This window comes from Lycorma delicatula, chromosome 1 (genome assembly GCF_047948215.1).
Source record: "Lycorma delicatula isolate Av1 chromosome 1, ASM4794821v1, whole genome shotgun sequence".
NCBI classification, from domain to species: Eukaryota; Metazoa; Arthropoda; class Insecta; order Hemiptera; family Fulgoridae; genus Lycorma; species Lycorma delicatula.
In genome coordinates this window covers 60,724,611-60,745,583 of record NC_134455.1, presented here as the reverse complement: position 1 = coordinate 60,745,583, position 20,973 = coordinate 60,724,611, and the positions used below count along the sequence as shown (strand labels likewise).

Here is a 20,973-nt window from a genome sequence, read left to right as displayed (position 1 = left end):
GATGTATTGAAACACATAATAAATTATGTTATACGGCACACACAAAAAAAAAGAAGAATTTGTGGTCATAAATGTGTCACTTTTATTTGAGGCCTAATAAATCTTTTCTGACAAAAGATATTAGCATCAATGAAACACATACCGATTCATAATGAATAACAGTATACAGTAAAAATGGATTTTTGTCAATCTGAATAGCCTTTTAAGTGGTGGGGATTTTTATAAAACGTAGTTTTGAAACATATGTTACTTTATTGTGTGAGAACGAGTGCACGCAAATGTATTACATGCGTACAACTGCAGTAAGTAAGTAACTTACTATCGCATACCGTCGTTAATATATTATTTCATTATTTTTTTCAAAATTACATCGGTTTTTTTTTTATTCAGTGCGATTTTTTTCACATATTGGGCGTTTGTTAAATTTGTGATTTTTTTTTATCGAGACAATGAATGACAAACAAATTAGGTTTGCTCTTGACGAAGATAATGACAGTGACGACCTTGAGGGCTTGGACGACATCAAAAATACTGAAATTAGGGGTATCGATTTTTCGGAACCGCATCTCCTGAATTTTAGTAGCGATGATGATGATCCAGGTCATTCAAGTAGTGAAACTGACACGGAACAGAAAATAAATGTAGCCGATTCAGTTCAACATCCACATGCTGAAGGAAACTGTAATATATTTCATGAAATCCATCATCGTTCTCCAGTGCAGTTGGATGTTGAAATGAAAAGGTGACGTTAGTCTTGACCAGATGAAACATTTCTTTGCAATCATCCTGGAAATGGGTCATACTGTAAGACACACTTTACAAGAATACTGGTCAACTGATGAGGTTTCCCATATCGCTTGGTTTGGGAATACATTACCGAGAACTGTCTTTCTTCATATTTTGCAGTATTTACACTTCACTAACCAGGATCCACCAATAGAATCAGAAATGCAAACTGGTAACTATGAGCGTCTCTGGAGAGTACGCGAAATATTTGAAATTGCACGTCAGAAATCTCGTGAATAGTTGATGAGGTTTTATGCGCCTGCAAGGGTAGAGTCTTGTTTCGGCAGTATATACCTAGTAAACGAAAGCGCTTTGGGATAAAGGTTTACAGACTTTGCGATAATTCTGGGTACACATTCGATATGAGTGTATATCTCGGGAGACAATGAGAGGAACTAAATGTAAACGAAACGATTATTGAACGTACAGTTATCAATCTAATTGCAGGTTATGAAAATTGTGGATATCATTTGTATATGGACAATTTTTTTCATCCCTGCAATTATATCGACGACTGAAAGATGTGGGAATTCTAGCTTGTGGAACAGCTTGATTCAATCGTGCTGGAACGCCAGCTGAATTCACACGAAACAGACATAAACAATTAGGTTTGACCAGACACCGGTTAGCCTGTCGTACGACACTGGATGGAATATCTTGTATTCTATTCAATGACAAGCGAATGGTAACACTTCTGTCTTCTATTCATGGGCCTGCTGAAGAGGGTAAATACAGTGTAACAATTCGCGGTACAGAAAATGTCGTGAGACCTGTAACAATTGTAGACTACAATAATTACATGGGGGTTGTTGATCTATTTGATCGTCTGTCTTCAAGCTATTACTTACATAGGCGCATGACAAAATGGACGAAAAAACTTTTTTCCACATTTTTGATATGCTCCTTGTCAATGCTTATACGGCTTACAAGTCAGTCAATAAGATTGAGAAGAACCAATCCTTCAGATGGAAGGATTGGTTGATGATGGAAGGATAAGATGGAGCTTTTGAAAGGGCTTGTTTCATCTCTCCTATGGGATTTTCTGCACGAGGATCTTATGTAAGAAATCGTGAATTGTTACGTCTTGAAAGTTGTGAAGCAAGACATTTTCCTAAACGCGAGGGAACAGACAGTTTTAGACAATGCGTTGTGTGCTCGGCAAACAGCATTTGCGATCAGTCTGGAGGTGTGTGGCTTGTGAGGTACCACTCTGTATAGACGGATGCTTTCTCGTGTATCACAAACGCCAAAATATCACCAACTAGGGGTAAGTGCTTTTTATTTATAAATTTATTACTTCATTTTATTTGTTTAGGTTATTTATTATTTGTCATATATTTCATTCTTTTGTTTTTTTTTGGGAATCTCCCATATAGCGATTTTTTTATGTGTTGGTGTAGAAACTCATGCGCGCTCGTAATTTCTGATTTTATATATATATAGTAACATAAAAAATACCTGTTGTTTGTACCGAATAGCTTGTAATTACTGGGGTAATTATTATGCGTTTCATGAACTCTATTGCCCCCCCCCCTGCGGCATGTAACAGCAATACTCTGTTGTAAAAAAATTTTTTTCACGAATAAATGCTCTTAGGAAGTCTTATAATTTTTTAAATAAATTTTACATTATAAGTAACACTAAGAAAAAATAAATAACTATAACAATTTCTCGAAACTGATATGCTAATTAATCTGTGATTTATGACATGGGGTTTTCATCATATTTTGCCCAACTTTCAACCGATTTGCTTGAAAGTATTTTTTTTTTAAATCAGCAAACTATGTTTCATAAACACAAATAAAAAAATTTCGCTAATAAAAAACACGGTAGAAATGCGCAAAAAAATTCTGCAATTAAATTATCGTAATTTTTGTACGGTTTCAATTTTTTTGTTGTTACAGGCATAAAAAATATCCAATCGTAAAGTTTTTTTTTATCAGAATCTGTTAAATCTTGTTAATATACTGTAATTTTTTTCACAAGAGGGAAGCATAAGACTATGAAGGGAGGCAATCAGATACCAACATATTTTTGCGGAGCGCTAAGAAGCGTGGAGCATTGTGATGGGAAAAGGTTAAAGAATCAGGAAGTTGGTTAGAAAAATTCTGAATTAGGCATAACGTTTCTTATAAAAACATTTGTGGAATAGAAGTATTAATTTAATATTAAAGAATTTATTCTACGAATTTAAATTATGGTAAGGATTACATCCATGACCATAGTATTAAACCAAATGTAATCAGTAAAGCACATGAATTTAAAAAGGTTGAAATGAATGTAAAAGCATTTCATAAAAAAAAATATATTTACAGTAAAAACTTCCCAATATTGGCCACAGAAGGGAACAACAATTTGTCCATTTTAAAGGCGTCCATTATTCAGAAAAATGTGAATATAGTAACAATGAATAAAACAGTATTGGTAAAAAAAATTAGTTTCTTAATAATCTGCAAATTTGGGTATTTTTATATTGTTTTTCTGAAAATAAATTCCTTTCCTCTTAAGTTCATATTTGAATAAAAAATGAAAATGCTAATGTAATCAACCAATAGAATAAGAGAATTAACTACTATTAGAGAAATTCCTTTAACTCAAGATACCAAATTCTTATCTACAGTACCAGTATTGCCACTAACATGGTCATATATTATGCCTAATTTTATATGAAATGTTAAGCCTAATTCAAAATTTATCTAACAAACTCCCTGATGCTTTAAACTCATTGTAACAGAGCAATTTCTAGGGCTTTCTCACATATCAAAGTTCCAGAGACTGGATTGTTATTAGCACAAGCCCAACAAAACCATTCAAAATCGTCAACTGCTATGCCTGGTGTTTTAAGGATTACACGTTTGCTTAAACTGAAAATCAGTTTAAGCACTTCAGGATATCACCTTTGCTTTTTAAGATATCACTTATCTGAGTTCTCCCAGCATCAAGTTTTGCCATATCACACACACTGAGTTTATCTTTTCCATAGACATTTATAACTGCTATTTTTTTCTTTTAATGGATGATTTGCTTGAAAAAGTTGATGGAAAAATCTGACAAAACTGGTGGCTCACAAGTCACAATTGTTTCAGATAAAGTGGGTAATAAAAAATTGTGACAAAAAGATGTTAATCAACCAACACACACACACAAAATTTTACAGTTACAAAAATGATGAAACTTTAATTTCTTATTTGAATATCCCACAAAAAGCAGCAGTCAATGTGATGGCAGCATTGACTTAAACCATAGTTCAAACAAGAATGATCAGAAAAGCTTATGGATACTTTTTTTAGTAACAAAAAGGCAGTTTTGCTAGTCAAATTTAGTGATTGTAGAATTACCGTGAATGCAGACAATTATCGCAAAATGTTACAAAATCTTAGAAGAGCTATAAAAAACAAATGATGTTGGATGCTATCCTAAAGGGTATTTTGTTTTTGCATGACCAAGCCACCCACACAACAAATCTGACTGAGGAAATTAGAAATATTTTGTTAAAAACATCTTCAATCATTAACCCTACCCTATAAGGAGAAAATTAAAATAGAATAGAACTTATTATGGACTAGAAGCATATACCAATTATTGAAAGGCAGTTTTTTGCACATACTTATCTGATTTTATCATAGTTTTTTTATTCAAAAAAAGATCTGTTTATTGGATTTTATTCTATTAAAATCTGAATTTTGCATTGAATCATGGTTTTCTTAAATACATGTTTTAAGAAAAAAATTCAATTGTTACTTTTAAGATTCTTAAAATTTAAATTTTGAACAAAGCTGGAACACATTTGATTTCTTGTAACTGGATAAAATTAAATTCTGCTAAAAAAAACTATAAATATGGTATTGATCATCTCTTAGAAGCACCACTGATCTAAAGAAAAGAATCATATTTTTGATCAAGTTTCAATGTTTTTGTATTTTTTGAACATAAAAAACAACCTTAAACACAAACAATATAGATTTTTAATATGGTTTACATGAATAACTTGTAAACTAACAAACATTAAAATTTGAGACATGAAGGTAAAAAATTGGTTGATCTGAGGAATGACCCAACTCACTTTCTCTCTCTCATTTGTTTATATTAAAATATGTATTCATTAAGATACTGAAAGATACCAGTATAAAACGACTTATTTTCAGAATGTTTTTCACTATATACATAAAAACCATAATGTTCATCTCTACAAAACTAAATTGTATGCTTAACCTCAGGAACTAAGCTGCTTCTACCTCATCATTGATTTAAAAAAAGTGGATCAGTCAGCCATAGATCAACATGATGCACAAACTGGTTAAGTAATTGATTGAAAGACTCAAACCAAATACTAAATATACCAGAATCACTGTACAACTCTGTCTCGTCATCTAATCATCACTTCCACAGACCAATTTATAAAATATTTCTCAAATTGCATACAAAAATTATTTTGAACACATCTGCTTAATCTATACAAAATTTAAAATAAAGCTTTTAAGTACCTCGTTAAATATTGGCTTTTGAATTCTGTGCCAAGTGGGCTGTCACATGAGAAAAATAGTCTACAAGTAACAAAGTGAAAAACCTGCATCTTAATAAAAATAAAAAACTTTGTGCACAGAAAATTTGTGCGACCTTAAGCACAAACTTTTTTTTCCTGTTTAGCCTCCGGTAACTACCGTTAAGATAATTCTTCAGAGGATGAATGAGGATGATATGTATGAGTGTAAATGAGTGTAATCTTGTACATTCTCAGTTCGACCATTCCTGAGATGTGTGGTTAATTGAAACCCAACCACCAAAGAACACCAGTATCCACGATCTAGTATTCAAATAAGTGTAAAAATATCTGGCTTTACTAGGACTTGAACGCTGGAACTCTTGACTTCCAAATCAGCTGATTTGGGAAGATGCGTTCACCACTAGACCAACCCGGTGGGTGACTTAAGCACAAACTAATATGTTCTCTGATGCAGAGTAAATATTTTTTGTAATTAAACCTCCAACTAAAATTTGTCAAATTCTCACTTAAAAAAAAATTACATACATACATAAATGTGTGTGTGTGTAAAAATACAAGGGATATCTCTAAAGTAAAAACCGCTGGGAAATTTTTCTCCTTAAGGTTGGCGAACCTGTTGTATATAGAGCTAGTTATATGTATGCACTGCATTGTTGTCTGTAAGTTGTCACATTATAGTACCTTTGATTACATGAGTTATGTTATAAAACTAAAAGGAAAATATTACCACCCATTGGGAAAATTTGCAAACTGTGAAATAAATGGTCATACATTTTTTAAACCATTAAAATGTTAAGCTGGCTGAAATTCATAGGCAGTTGGTAGCTGTGTGCATTGATAATATAATGAATGAAAGAAACGTCTGAAAATGGTGTTAAAAGGTTTAGAAATAACAGAATTAATGTGCACAACGAAGAACATTTAGGGAGGCCCTCGATAATCACAGAGGACTTGAAACGTGTCAATTAAGAAATCAAAAAAGATGTGTTGCTCAACGATTTCAGACCTGGCCATTCTTTTTCCTGATGTTTCAAGAGCTGTTATTGGTTGCATTGTTCATGACCATTTAGGCTTCAGAAAGGTCTGTGCATGTTGGGTGCCACACGTCTTAGTGGAATATCATTAAAAAAAAAAATCCGTAATGGGATCTGCTTTGGAGTTTTTGATGTGCTACACAGAAAAAGATGAGTTCCTAAATTCAATTGTTACTGGCAATGAAACATGGATTTCATATTACACGCCAGAGAGAAAACGGCAGTCAAGTGAATGGTATCATCCTCAATCACCAACCAGACCAACAAAGGTAAAGCCACAGCCATTTGGACGCAAACTGATGGTCACAGTCTTTTGGGATCGGTTTGGCATACTGCTGATTGATTTCATGCCATTTGATATGACTAAATGCAGAAGCCTACTGCAAAACTCTACATTACGACGCATCATTAAATATCAGCAATGTGGGTGGGCTGACTGAGGGCATCTTTCTGCTGCATGATAATGCATCATGTCCAACATGTGATTTACTGAGAACATTTGGATGGGGAGATTCACGATCACCCACCATACAATCACTGGACTTAGTTCCTTCTGATTACCATTTGTTTAGGATATTGGAAAGAATTTTTGAGCGGTAAGCAATTCACAGGTGGTGAACTTAAAAATGTTGTTAATCAGTAGCTAATGGAGGCAGAATACAACGAGGGTACATTGAAGCTGGTGTATCGCTATGATAAATGTCTTAATTCATGTGATTATATAGAGAAGTAGTATAAGGTATGTAGTTTAAGAGAAATAAAAAAATATTTTTTTAGAATAAATTTTTTTTACAACGAAACTGTCTTTACTTTAGATTATATATATAATGTTATCTAAACACACATATATATTTTACATGAAGTTATATTTACTTTATATTATATTGCTCCAATATTAAATAGTAGTAAATAAAAATTTTTCAGTTATTAGGAAAAACCCTTAAAAGTAGAACTATTGGCATATCCTCTACAAAACAAGTCAATGAAATTTCAATTGATTACTTCTTGAACATAAATTAATTACATTTCGATTTACACACTTTATTATCATAATTTTAAAATGTTGTGAAAAGTAATAATTCTGAAAAATAAAAAATTCTTATAAATATTTTGTTTTTTTAACTAGCAAAATATTGTATGATGACCGTTTCAAAATGATAATATACTGATATTCTTGAGGCAAAATTTATGGTTTCTGACCTAGAATGTTTTTGCAGTTACTACTTGGAAATATAGTAATACTAAATCTACCTTTTCTTCTATTTTTCAGATGAAAAAACAAAACTATAGTTTGCTTAAAATATATCAGTATAGGTAAATTATCAGTTCATGTTGAAACTATCATATATATACATAATTAGCAAATAGATAAAACATTGATTAATAAAATGCAGTTGGTAAGATTTTTAAAAATATTGTAATAAAGGATATTTAGGAATATTGGACTGTACTATACTACAACGTATTTGTATTATCTTCAGTAAAAGACTGGTAAATTTAACATATTGCACAGGTCGGCTTTACATCACACATACATAAGCATTATATAAATATCTGGCCAAGCTCTGGCTTCATTACACTGTTGTCCACCTTTGCATTATAAACCAAGTAATCAGTCCTCAACATAATCGACAGCAAATTTCAAAATAAATGTTAAGACTAATTTGTAATAAATTAATTATTTCAATCAGATTTACAGAACAAATCTGACCAACTTGATGACTACCTCATCCTTGCAGATCTGGCAAGATGTGAGTGAACATGCAGTTCACATCAACTTTATAGATCCTTTCTAGAAGTACACAGAGATAAAACTCCACCACCAGTGATTTATCCATGTGTCAACATGTCAAAAACTTATTAGCCCATTTACAGGAACAGTTAAGTATCTTAGAGTTTGGTTAACAAGCAAACAAGAGAAAATATAGGCTTCATTCAAACACATATTATAACTAACTCTACAAATAAAAAAAATATTGAAGTAGTTTGGTTTTCAAATGCTAGAACCCTATTTATAAATATAAAATACACTGTTACGAACATATTCTCATTCTGTGACCTAAGCAGCAGTTTTATTAAATAGCAGACTTTTACCCAATCTAAAAAAAATTCTAAATACAAATCATGAATCAAAATCATACCTTCAGAATCATTTCCTTCACCACTACTGTTGTCACGTCTCCTTTTACGAGTATATCTGTGACTTCTGCTAAATTTTGGTGCAGGTAACATCTCCATACCAAGCACCTTATGTATCTGGCGGAATGCCATTAGTCGTAACGCATGCTGGAAAAACATTATCATAATAAATAATCAAAGACCACCATACCACTTTTTCATTGTTCCATTATTATTTTTTATGTTAATAGTTCATCTTTAATTTTTGCATTTTATATTTATGAAAATGAAGTAGCAGTGTTTAAATTTTTGTAGAACTTTTATTTATAAGTAACATAGTGACGCCAAACCAAGATAAAGCCTTTGTCATAAAGCTTTGTATTGACTTGCTTTTAGTAGTTAGAACTTGATTACTATCTATTATTTAAATCCAAATATGCTGAAATTAGTAATTTGAAATTTGATAGTCAACTTAGTTCTGAATTTTACTCCAGCTTCTAAGCAATGTTTAGTTACTATAGTAAAACTCTTCATGAGATTTTAACTAATAAACAAAATTATTAAATGGCCATGCTAACAATATTAACTAATAAGTAAAAGTAAGAAGCTCTCTCTGAATTATCTTTTGAATTCAAAGTGGTTCTTAAAGTAACTTCCATTATCTTTTTACTGACATCTTAAGCATACAAGTTAATACTATTATTAACATACCTGTGCAGAGGCAGTAATGTCTTCTCGCTGCTGTGGAACCAATCCAGCAGTGGCATCAGTCTGTTCTTTCTCACAAGGATCCAATAATCCAGGTCCTGAACTCAACAAGATACCTGATGCTAAAGCTTCCATAATGCGACGCAGTGCTTCACCAGGAGGCATTGGCCCACCTGCTGAACTGATCACTTTTTCAGCTAATAACTCCATTGCCTTTAAATCAAAATAATACACATCTAAACGATTAATACAACTCTACAAACAGGTATAACAGAGCTACACAGTTAGACAGTTTAGGTTTTAAAATCACAGTGAAATTTCAAATATTATATCTTACTTCTAATGAATATTAGACAATAAATGTACACTAAGAGCCAAGGTAAAATAAGAAAATAGATATATAACTTCCAAGCAGTATTATGTAGTTTGGCTTTATGCAGTTAATGAATTTTTGTTAATATTTTCTATATATTAAAGGAATATTTTCTTTTACAACTGCTTGTTTATACAGAATACACCCAGAATACTGGCAGTTATTCTCTGCTGCATTACTGACAATTTTTATGCACGTTTCACAAATCCCAAGATTTTTTAATAACATGTTTATTGCTAAACAGTTATCTGTATGTTTATCCATTATTTTTTTGTATTTTCTGGTATGGATAACCCTCAAACACAATACAATACATGTGCGTTTCTTTCTTTTTACCTTGTTGGCCATACATCTGTGTTCTTATATTTCTACATGATATTTTACTCATTGTATAAAAATTGTAAAGCTGATTTGTGGTCCCAGTTGAGATGATACTGAATTGTAATATGAAGGTGAATGTCTCAGAGACAAACTGATATTCTAAACCTTTAAGATCTGGCTTGATTAATGAGAAAGCAATGGCAAATCCTAATCCTTATATGTAACTACAATGATTGTCGCAGATTTTCATTTATGAAGGGATGAAGTTCTTGAACCTCTGCGTAAAACAGATTATTATGGTGAAATTTGAAAACAAAACCACTTACAAAAGATGAGTTATACATAATCTTGGGTACTGTATTATTCTTTATAAGTATTAAATTGAATCTACTGAATAACCAATTGGTTAATCATTAGTTTTAAAAAATAAAATTTTCATAATTGTTTGGAAACAAATATATTCATATCTATACTGACATGCCTTCAGTTTTATCAAAACTTGGAAAAATCAAAACAACTCATTATTTCTGTTGATTGGTTATATAAGGAAAGAAAGACCCTTGCATGGCAAAGTATAATAAAATTGCCCGATGGGAAATTCTTAATTTTGCAATATGCACTAGATCTCCAGATAACAAGGTTGAAAGGGCCATGCTTCAAATATTTTGTACTACAGCGTGAAAAATTTAATTCAAAGCACTATATGTAAGAACAGTTATAATTTTCTTTTTTTTTTTTTAGCAAAATTAAAGACAAAAGGGAAGTTACATTTATATTTACAAAGGCAAAGTGAGTGGAAATTTCAAACTGAAGAAGGTAGCAAAACCTAAATAGAACTAAAAAATAAGTATTTAGATAGATGTGAACAAGACATGCTATGTTGAGCACTGACATCAGGATGAAATTCTAAATTATTAGAATCCCAGGAAAACAATTTTCAAGCATAAAGAAATTAATATTCACATTTTGAGATAACACTGCTTAATTCATACATACTGTACTCCAAATCAGGAAAAAAAGAAAATACTTTATGAAATTCAGTTAGCAATATAAAACTAATTGTGGAAAACTGTAAAACTGCCAAGTCCAGCAATTGACAAATCACATCAAGGAAAAGGTGTGAAGCCATTGAAAAATGTCATAAACGTGGTAAACATATACGAGGGTTATTTTTTTTTCAAGGTCTGATCGGCCATGAAATTAAAACCACAGTGAAAATAAAAATTTTTTTATTTGTAACAAGTACTTACATAGTTACGCTATTTCTCTACATAGTCGCCACTACAATTTAGACATTTGTCGTAGCGTGGTACCAACTTTCCAATACCCTTGTCATAAAACAGAGCCGCCTGTGTTTTCAGCCATGTTTCTACGCTGGCCTGCAGCTCGATGTCTGTGCCAAAATGTTGTCTTCCTAGCCAGCATTTCATGTGAGCAAAGAGGTGAAAATCGGATGGAGCCAAGTCCAGGCTGTATGATGGGTGATCAAACACTTCCCAACGAAAACGCTGCAGGAGCTTCTTTGTTACAGCTGCAGTGTGCGGCCGAGCATTGTCATGGAGAAAGACAATTCCTGATGACAACATTCCTCTCCACTTATTCTTTATTCACCCAACATATAGCCTGGACTTGGTTCCATCCGATTTTCACCTCTTTGCTCACATGAAACGCTGGCTAGGAGGACAACAGTTTGGCACAGACATCGAGCTGCAGGCCAGCGTAGAAACATGGCTGAAAACACAGGCGGCTCTGTTCTATGACAAGGGTATTGGAAAGTTGGTACCACGCTACGACAAATGAGTAAATCGGAGTGGCAACTATGTAGAGAAATAGCATAACTATGTAAGTACTTGTTACAAATAAAAAATTTTTATTTTCACTGTGGTTTTAATTTCGTGACTGATCGGATCTTGAAAAAAAATAACCCTGGTATGTAATAATATAATGTGGAAAAACAATACCTTATTATAACTTTTTTTTTGCAAAACATATACTGATTCTTCCACATAATATCATGTAATTGTTGTGAGAATCATAAAATTTTGTTTGGTATGTGATAAGTAAAAACTTGGCCCTAAAATAATTGAGTAATTTTTGTTAATTTTATGACGTAGTTAGAAAAACCTCTTAAAGTTTAAAATCTGTATAAAACACCATGAAGAGAGTATATTATACTATATGCTATACTGAGAAAGTATACTAACAGAACAGCACAATAAACTGTACTATAAAATCAATCAACAGTTTGACGTTTGCTGTACCTATAATAGATTTAATTTCCTGTACTAATTACATACGAGGTCTGTAAATAAATTAATGAGACTAGTTTTTTTGGCATCTAGAGTGGCAACATTGTAAAGTTACTAGTAAACATATGGCTATGTGAACAGCTGATTTATATTAGGTATCAATATTTTTAGCCTATTTTGGCCACCTAAGACGTATTTTTTATGTAATATATGTATTTGTATGTGCAATACAAATATGAGTGATACTAATTATGAGCAATATTGTGCTATCAAATTTTATGTTAAACTCTGTGAGAATGCTATTGAAACTTTTTCAAAATTGAAAAGGGTGTTTGGAAATGACACTCCAAGCCCAAGTTTTTAGGTGGTTTAAAGCATTTTCAGATGGCCAGGAATCAGTTGTGGATGATTACACCCTTCAAAACCATTCAATGTCAAAAAGTGATGACAATTGTTGAGATAATCAGACTTTTGGAGTTTTTGTCTACAGGACAGACTGTAAATCAATATGTTTACAGAGAAATTTTTGAAACACTGCGGAAAAGAATTGCCCGTGTGAGACCCGCCATCAAAGACAGCTGGATGCTGCATCATGACAATGCATCTTGTCACACTGCACTCTAAATAAGTTTTTGGCAAAGAAAAACATTCCTGTAGTTCCTTAACCACCTTACCTTATTCACCTGACTTGACCGAGTCCCTGTGACTTTTCCTGTTCCCGACTTTAAAAAAACATCTCAAAGGACAAAAATGTCTGAAGGATGAATCAGTTTCTGAGTTCCAACACTGCTATGCAGTGTGGGAAAACTGTTTTTAGTGTTGCATGGCTTCCCACGATATATTTAAAAGGTGACAAGAGTCCATGTACAATTAGATCGTAAATAAAAAGTTTTTCTGAAGCAGTCTCATTACTTTATTTACAGATCTTGTACATTTTATTCATAATTTGTGAGTTCTTAAAATTTTTGGTATTTCTGCCTCAACAATTTATTTGGCTATGTAAATTATTATGTATTTATTACACCAAATGATGTAATTAGTAGATTAATGCAACAGCACATAGTTGGAAAGTCTGAATAATTTTTATGTAATTTATAACTTAAAAAGTTTTGATTTAACTTTAATGGATGCAATTTTTTTTTCATTCATTTTTTGCAATGAATATTATTTTTTTAAAAATTAGCTACAGATTTTAAGAAATGAAGTTACAACTGTAATGATGATGATAATAATAATAATAATAATAATAATAATAATAATAATAATAATAATAATAATAATAATAATAATTATTATTATTATTATTAATAATAATAATAAACTCCATTCTTAAAAATCATAAATGGAAATATCAAAAGACTGAAATTCAATTATGTATATTATTCTTAAGGATTTTATTTAATATATACAAGATGTTAAAAAAATTATATATATATATATATATATATAATTCAGGGGATGGTCCCCCCACATCAAAACAAAGAAAAAACTTAAACATTTATCTGGAAATGCTTAGTTTACTGGCTATCTGCCATTTTGTTTTTTTACATAAAAATTTATTCCTCAAGAAAAGTTTAATTGGTTAATCATATCAAGCTGAATTTTTTTACACTGCTAAAGTACTTAAGAGGTTTACTTGTATAAAAATAACGAACCTGATCTCTCAAAACATTTCAAACTGTTAATATTTTTGCAACCACTGGTTTAACACAATCTCAACTGAAATAATTCTATAAATGTTATGTAATAAATTTAATATTGAAAATATTTATAAAAACTTATTGAAATCAGAGAAATATAATAAATATTAATTTTGAAGAAAATTTGCCTTATGTACTTTTCCATGGAGCTGGAGCCCCATCCAGCATGAACCACATTTTGTTGTCCGTTTAGTGGCAAATCAGAGTAAAAACGAAAGATCATCCCATCAAGAGATATAAATATCTTTCATCATGAGCAATTCATCACCTACAATACCAGTCCATACATTTACAGAATACTGGTCAGTTCTCTGAAATGGCACAAGCCTGTTTTCAACTGACTACACATGTGTGTTAAAAATGGCCAATCTTGAAAATCTGGTTTCATCAGTAAAGAAAATATTATAGTAAAATAGCTTGTACTTGCTGATAGAGACAAACACGGAGTTGCTGCTCATGCAAAACTTCCAAACTGTTGCATTACTAATAGTGAACTCCTAGTGCTTTTGTTCATATCGTTAGATATTTCATCTAATATATCCTCCTTGAATTCAGTATATATATATATTGAACATGATCATCCTGATTTACAGCCACCTTGCCTCAAGGGTGTTGCAATGTGCAAGACTGTAAATTAAATGTATATCAGCCATTTCTAATTTAACATAAAAATGATCGATATTACTTGCCATGGTAAATAAGATAAGGTAAAAAAAAAATTACTCATCCAGCACAGATCAATGTATTCACTTGGTTAATTAGCAAGAAACAAACTGAGTATTAGTTTTTATGATTTGAACTACATCTGTTTCATCAATGCATATAATTTTCCAATATTAATATAATATTTTCATGATTTTAATATTTTACTTTGTAATATTTTCAATATTATAAAATTATTACACGATAACATTAATAAAATTATTACAATTTTCAGGAGGAGATATTGAGTTTTCATATATTAATATGAAAACTAGTTTTTTAATCTACAGTGATTTGCTTCAAGAATTTTTGTCATGATTTTCTGTCATATTCTGTTGTAAAATTCTTAACATTTTTTATAATAACATAACAATGAAATAAATGAGTAGTTGCAAAGATATTAACAAATAAAAGTTTACAAGGTTACAATTTTGAAATGAATTGAGAGATCAGGTTAATTAGTTTTTTACAAATAAACCACTATGTACCCTAGCATTATGAGAAATTTCAGCTTGATACGATAACCAATTAACCATTCCTGAGAAATAAATTTTTATGTAAAAATACAAAATGGTGGATAGGTGGGTGGTAAACTAAGCATTTCCAGACATGTATTGGTAAAGTTTTTTTTCTTTTTTGTTTAATAAAGGAATCATTTTCTGAATTCTTGAAACACCCTGAATTTATATATTTTATATCACATACACACACCAGAGTGTTTATACATGCTATTTGATACAACTTCTATAACATACCCACGGATTTAATGGTGTCCAAGTTGGATTACGCTGACATAAATCGCGTAGAATACGTATCACCATAACACAGCTTTGAAGACCTGTCACCCTAGCCTGCATCAAAAATATAGCATCTTACACATCAAGCAAGTTTAAAACTTAACTAAGACTATAAACTACAATATATAAAAATTTCAAGCTAATCACCCTCAAATTGTACAAAATCTATTGGCAATTTTCCTTTGAATTACACTGGCCAAAATTTTTTTTTAATAAAATTCAAGGAAATAAATTAAACTACTGCACTTGTGCTCTAAATCACAGGCTTATTAATTATGTACTATGAATCAAATTCCAATAAACTCATCAGAATACCTGTTGTAATTAAAGTTGTCTATGTATTCTTAAACCAATATGTTAAATACATGCACTATTAATTATTTTAAATTTTGGCAAGTTTTCAAAGGTAATTTTTATAATTAGATACTTCATACAATTAATTAGTAGTGTACAATCAAGTAGAAAATCAAATCACATGAGCTTTGCTTTAGCGACATACTTTCCAGCCTTGTAATATGATTTATAGTTCCGTTTTTAAGTTTGCTAACAAAAGAAAAACCTAATGAGGCCAGTGGAATATTATTTGATAGTAACTCTTATTAAATCCAATTTAGATTATTAAGAGGATATTAACTTTGCAAGTACTAAATATGATGATCAAAATCTAATCTTAATTTTTACTAATAAATGAAATTAATTACATCTTTTCATTCCGATATTGATCAGTTTGCAAGATCAAATCACATGAATCGTGCTTTGCTAATGCAATAAATTTCTAATTTAACTTGCCATGTTATGAATATGTCAGCAACATCAATATTCAACTGTATATTATCTACTAATTATCTTAACAGATAATGCTACATAGCCTACAGAGCACATAATGTTAAGTCTATAGATAACAGTTTTAACATTAAGTTATCAACATTATTGTTGTAACAATGTATTATAAATGTTTTCATTTCTAATACTTATTTTTACACTTCTAATACTTAAAAATGTAATCAAAATTCACTGATTTGATCTAAATAATTTTACCAAATTAAAAAAAAATATATTGGTCCATATAGTTTTCAAGCTCATTAATCCAAGTAGGAGAGGAAGTGCTAAATATATAAATGCAATCTAGTCAAGAGAATATGTTAGAAACCTTTCATATATCACTTAATATTTTATTAAAAGTCCCCAAAAATGAAATTTTGAATGATAAAAATATTAATTAACTTTTTGTTTTTAAAATTCCCTAAGTTCAGCAGTGATCAAAGAATGCTAGGTAAAAACCATAAATGTTTCAACTATCATTTTCTTTATTATTAATTAGTTATTAAAATCTGTAACTAGAACGCATCACCATGCAGCAAAGTACTAGTATACAGCTTTATGTAATGCATCATCTTTTCTAGCAATGTTTGGTTAGCTGCTAACATACAGTAAATAGGTTCTTAATTCTGACTCTGGTTAAAGCCAATACAAAAAAATGATCTAATCTAAAACAAACATTGCAATGGAATAAGAGAAGGAAATTTGAACTCTGAAAATTTAAACAATTTTAACTAGCAACTTATCACTAATGATTGGTAAAAATTACAAAACGAGGAATATTATCTATTAAATAAGAAATTTAAATAAACAATAGAGTATCAATAAACGAAGCATTAAACAAAGATAGGAAGGGAAAATAAGGTAAGGAAGCTCAAAAGCATATGGACCATACATAAATATTTATTTTTTCAAGGCTGCAAAGTTACATATTTGTGAAATGCAAACCTGAAACCATTTGGCATGCCTCAATGCAGCCAGGGCTTCGAGACATTTCGTCTTGTTGAGGATGTCTGCCGGGTCCCTTAGTGCCGCTTGCCCGGCGCCATCTGTGAGTCCACACAATAACAAAGGGTGTTTGACCATAAAACATGATTTGTACTAGACAACGCTCAAACAGAGCTTGATGTGGCACACAGCATACATGTAAATGTTGCCCGGCCAGTCAAGCTGTTTGAACGTAGTCTGGCACCATTAGTTCACCTTATAACAAATATAAACATAATTAACTAAAATTACACACATGCACACAACAATAATAATATACATGAATGAGGCAAAATATTAAGACATAGATACATACTTATACGTGCTTTGGTTTCCTGAAGAGCACAAAATAATAATACATACTGAAATATGTTTATTATATTGTTAAATTACATAATAAAATGAGTTGCGGAACTCTCAAACTTAACTCTCGGTTCCAGTCAAATAACTTAGTGTAACAAAAATAGCAGTACAAAATGGTTACTACATTTTAATAAAGACAGATGTAAAGTTACAAAAAAAAAGAACATAATACAAAAGTTCTCAGCAACAAAAATATCAGCATCAGTTTAATAAGTAGTAATATATAAGGACTTATATTGGACAAGATTTTACCAATGATCAACATTTCAAAATTCATGATTACTGTAATCTAGTGAATATACAGCATAAAAAATTGAATTTAAATTCACATGCAGGCAAGGTTTAACATATTTTTTTATACTAAAAATTATTTAATTCTGTTAAGAATCACAATTTAGACTAATCAGTAACTACTATTGCTAAATATTTATTGACCCTAATTACAGATTCCTGTATATTAATTCAAAGTACACTTTAATTGTGAAGGTAATAATTTAAATTTAAAAAATCAATTGCTCTAATAACAATTACTAAATGTATAAATCAATGACAGTACTGAAGATTCAGAACCATCATAAAAATCATTATTAGATGAAAATGAACAGAAGCTCTGTACAAGTATGAGATATAAATCAGATGATCACAATAATTATAGTAATAATAAAAAAAAAAAACAAAACAAAAAACATGTTAATGTGTAAAATGAATAGTACACAACACAGAATTATAATCAAAACATTTTATGACAATTATTAGTTTTGCCTCATTCCTTTATGGTCAAAAATCCTTCTTGTTTGTTGTGTTTACTCATGGGCTGCATGCAGCGCCAGTAGTACTGTGAAAGACCAAATGAAAACAACAGCCAGAGATCAAATTGTATAATTAAAGTAGTAAATAATATTAACTATTTTATATATGAAATTAAATTAACATTGTTCTGATTTAACACAAAAATACATCATATGTTTACTGCACTAACAAAAGAGCAGCTTTATTCACTTAACTCATGTTCTTATAATGAATGAGTCTACTTAAAAAAAAAAATCTCCATCTGTGACTTTGAACAAAAATTACCTTCATTACTGTAAAACATCCAGGAGCCGATTTGTGAACAGAGTTCTCTTTTGTGACAGTTCTAACAAAATCACACTTCAGATATTACTAGCGCATAACAAAAACATGTAAGACAATTTTTTTAACTAAGTCCAGTTTTGTGATAAGCATCAAGGATTAAACTAAGGCCAATAAAGGTAGTACATTAAATGTGAAAGAAGACAATCAATTGTAAAATGTTTTGAAATTAATCAATATGATAATTTCTTAACTAGAACATAAGAAATCTCAAGTCTAATAAACAAAATAACATTAACAAACGTTTACATCTCAAAAATAAATTTATTTAAAAAAATATAATTCTGAATTTTTTTTATCGATTTTGACCAAGTGGAAACTCAGTACTTAGGATATCTGAAAATTATACAAATAATGCAATAACATGACTAAAGCTTATATCTGAAAGCTTAAATATTTTTATAAATAATACTTTACACCAGCTAGCAACAAATATGTAAAGGAAAAATATACATTTTATAATGCACAATTCAGATACTGTAATGTGCATATTGAATTTTTGATCACAAAGTCTTTTCTTGTTATTAAATCAACCAAATTTTATATAAACATTTATTTGACATTCAAGAATTAAAAGGTCTAGTCTCGTCATAACAAAATGAATACACTGAGAAAACTAACAGTATATATTGCTAAATTGCATATAAATAAATAATCATTAGAGAAACTTATATAAAAAGAAACTATATATATATAAGAAAATTTTCTTGATGTAACATTTTTTAAAAACTCAGTTTTTCTAAAAAAAATAATTAAAATCTAATCCAGGCTTATCTTCAAATTGTTATTTGACATCTTTCTTAATTTTAAATCAGTGTGCCTTTTTTAAATTTTTTTCTAGCACTTTTGTTTGCTTCCCATTTAGATTACAGCTTCCAATTTCTTTGTCCTCAAATTTTTTCTAAAGGTATTCTTTTTACAACAGTAATACTACTAACATTCCAATAGCTCAATATGCATATCTTGAGACATTTGACAGAAGCTGATTAAATTTCCAATAAGAAAATCGCATTTTTGTTTATAAATGTAAGATACACAATCTGCAAGAATATTACTGAAATATTTTTAAAGACGTTTAATAGTTCTTTCTTTACAAACAATTTTCCTACACTAAATAATTATATTAGTTTTCACTATAATCCAAATATCTGGGGGCTGATCTAATCTGTTAATTGGTCATTTAATTTGAAGGGCTTTAAAAGAGCAAGCAAAATACAAGAAGTAATGATTATACAAAAAAAAGAATAACTTGCTAGTAAGCTAGCTGTGGTAAATAAGGCAAAAATATCTTTAACAATAAATAGATGTGCAGTGCTGATAATGCTTCTACAAGAAATATAAAAAAGCCTACTGAAATATGTTTAACTGGATAAGTGATTATCCCTTAATTATGAGAAAAACATGTTATCTGTAAACACAAATACCTAAAATGAAAGCTGCCAGTAATGAAATAACTCTCTGTGTAAATTCTATGGTTTAATTTGCTATGATTATTTGTCCACTAATTATGGTGTATTTATGTTTTGGTTAAAATATTTTATTCCTTTAAGGGCAGAATTCTTTTTAACAGTCATGAAAACAGTTTTACAGTTTAAACAAATTATTAAAAGGGAGCGATTCTATTGAAACAACACAAAAAGAATACATATAATACTGAAACCAGTAGTAGAAACCGTAATTTGCATAGCAGAAACCCTATATATATGTCTTAACTTTAGTAGAAATCAGAATTTGCAAATCTGTCTAAGATCCAACATCTAGGATTTTATACAACACATCATTAGTCTTAAGAAACTACAGAATTTATTACCAAACATGTATAAACAAAATTTGAGACCAAAATATTGTTCTAACAAGACATGCAAATTTGTCTCATTTTATGATATAGTGTTTTGTCTTTAGTGATCTTTCCTTTTTCTAAACTTTTAGTAAGAGTATCACAGAAGGGAAAATTGTGCAGCTCACTTAAATGAAATAAAACTTTTACAGTTTTATTTAATTTACATAATTTTCTTTAAATAATTATGATCAAGATTTTCTTGTCATATCTGTAACACACTGTAACATACAAATATAAACAGGCCTTTAAAAAAGACGTAGAGATGAATAAAAAGTTATTTATTAAGTTTAGGTATATAAGGAAATCAGAGTATAAATAAAAATGGACACAAATAAATAAGAAAAATTTTGAAAAGTAATATTTTAAACAAGAATAATATATTTAGAAGTATCTAAAATTGAAATCATCAATAAAATGCTGTACAGTCTAAGAAAGAAATCTAGTAATGTTTCCAAAATTAAAAAAAAAACAGGAAAAGAAGATGCAATTCATTTAAATTCAAAATATATCAAGAAGTGGCATTCCTCCTGGAAGATAATTA

General features: G+C 30.1%; 1 protein-coding gene across 5 annotated transcripts in view; it reads right to left on the bottom strand.

Annotated features, from left to right (window-relative positions):
* The window catches only part of Zn72D (Zinc-finger protein 72D), a 116,817-nt gene that overhangs the window by 2,791 nt on the left and 93,053 nt on the right, over positions 1–20,973 (bottom strand). For 4 of the 5 annotated variants that reach the window (XM_075355284.1, XM_075355295.1, XM_075355312.1 and 1 more), the window contains 4 exons: positions 17,060–17,160; positions 15,251–15,346; positions 9,154–9,363; positions 8,466–8,610 (listed from right to left, as the gene is read on the bottom strand). In XM_075355284.1, coding sequence (XP_075211399.1) covers positions 8,466–8,610; positions 9,154–9,363; positions 15,251–15,346; positions 17,060–17,160 — 552 coding nt within the window. Of the gene's footprint in view, positions 1–8,465; positions 8,611–9,153; positions 9,364–15,250; positions 15,347–17,059; positions 17,161–20,973 lie in introns of those variants that run through there. The other variant, XR_012755047.1, reaches the window with a different exon arrangement.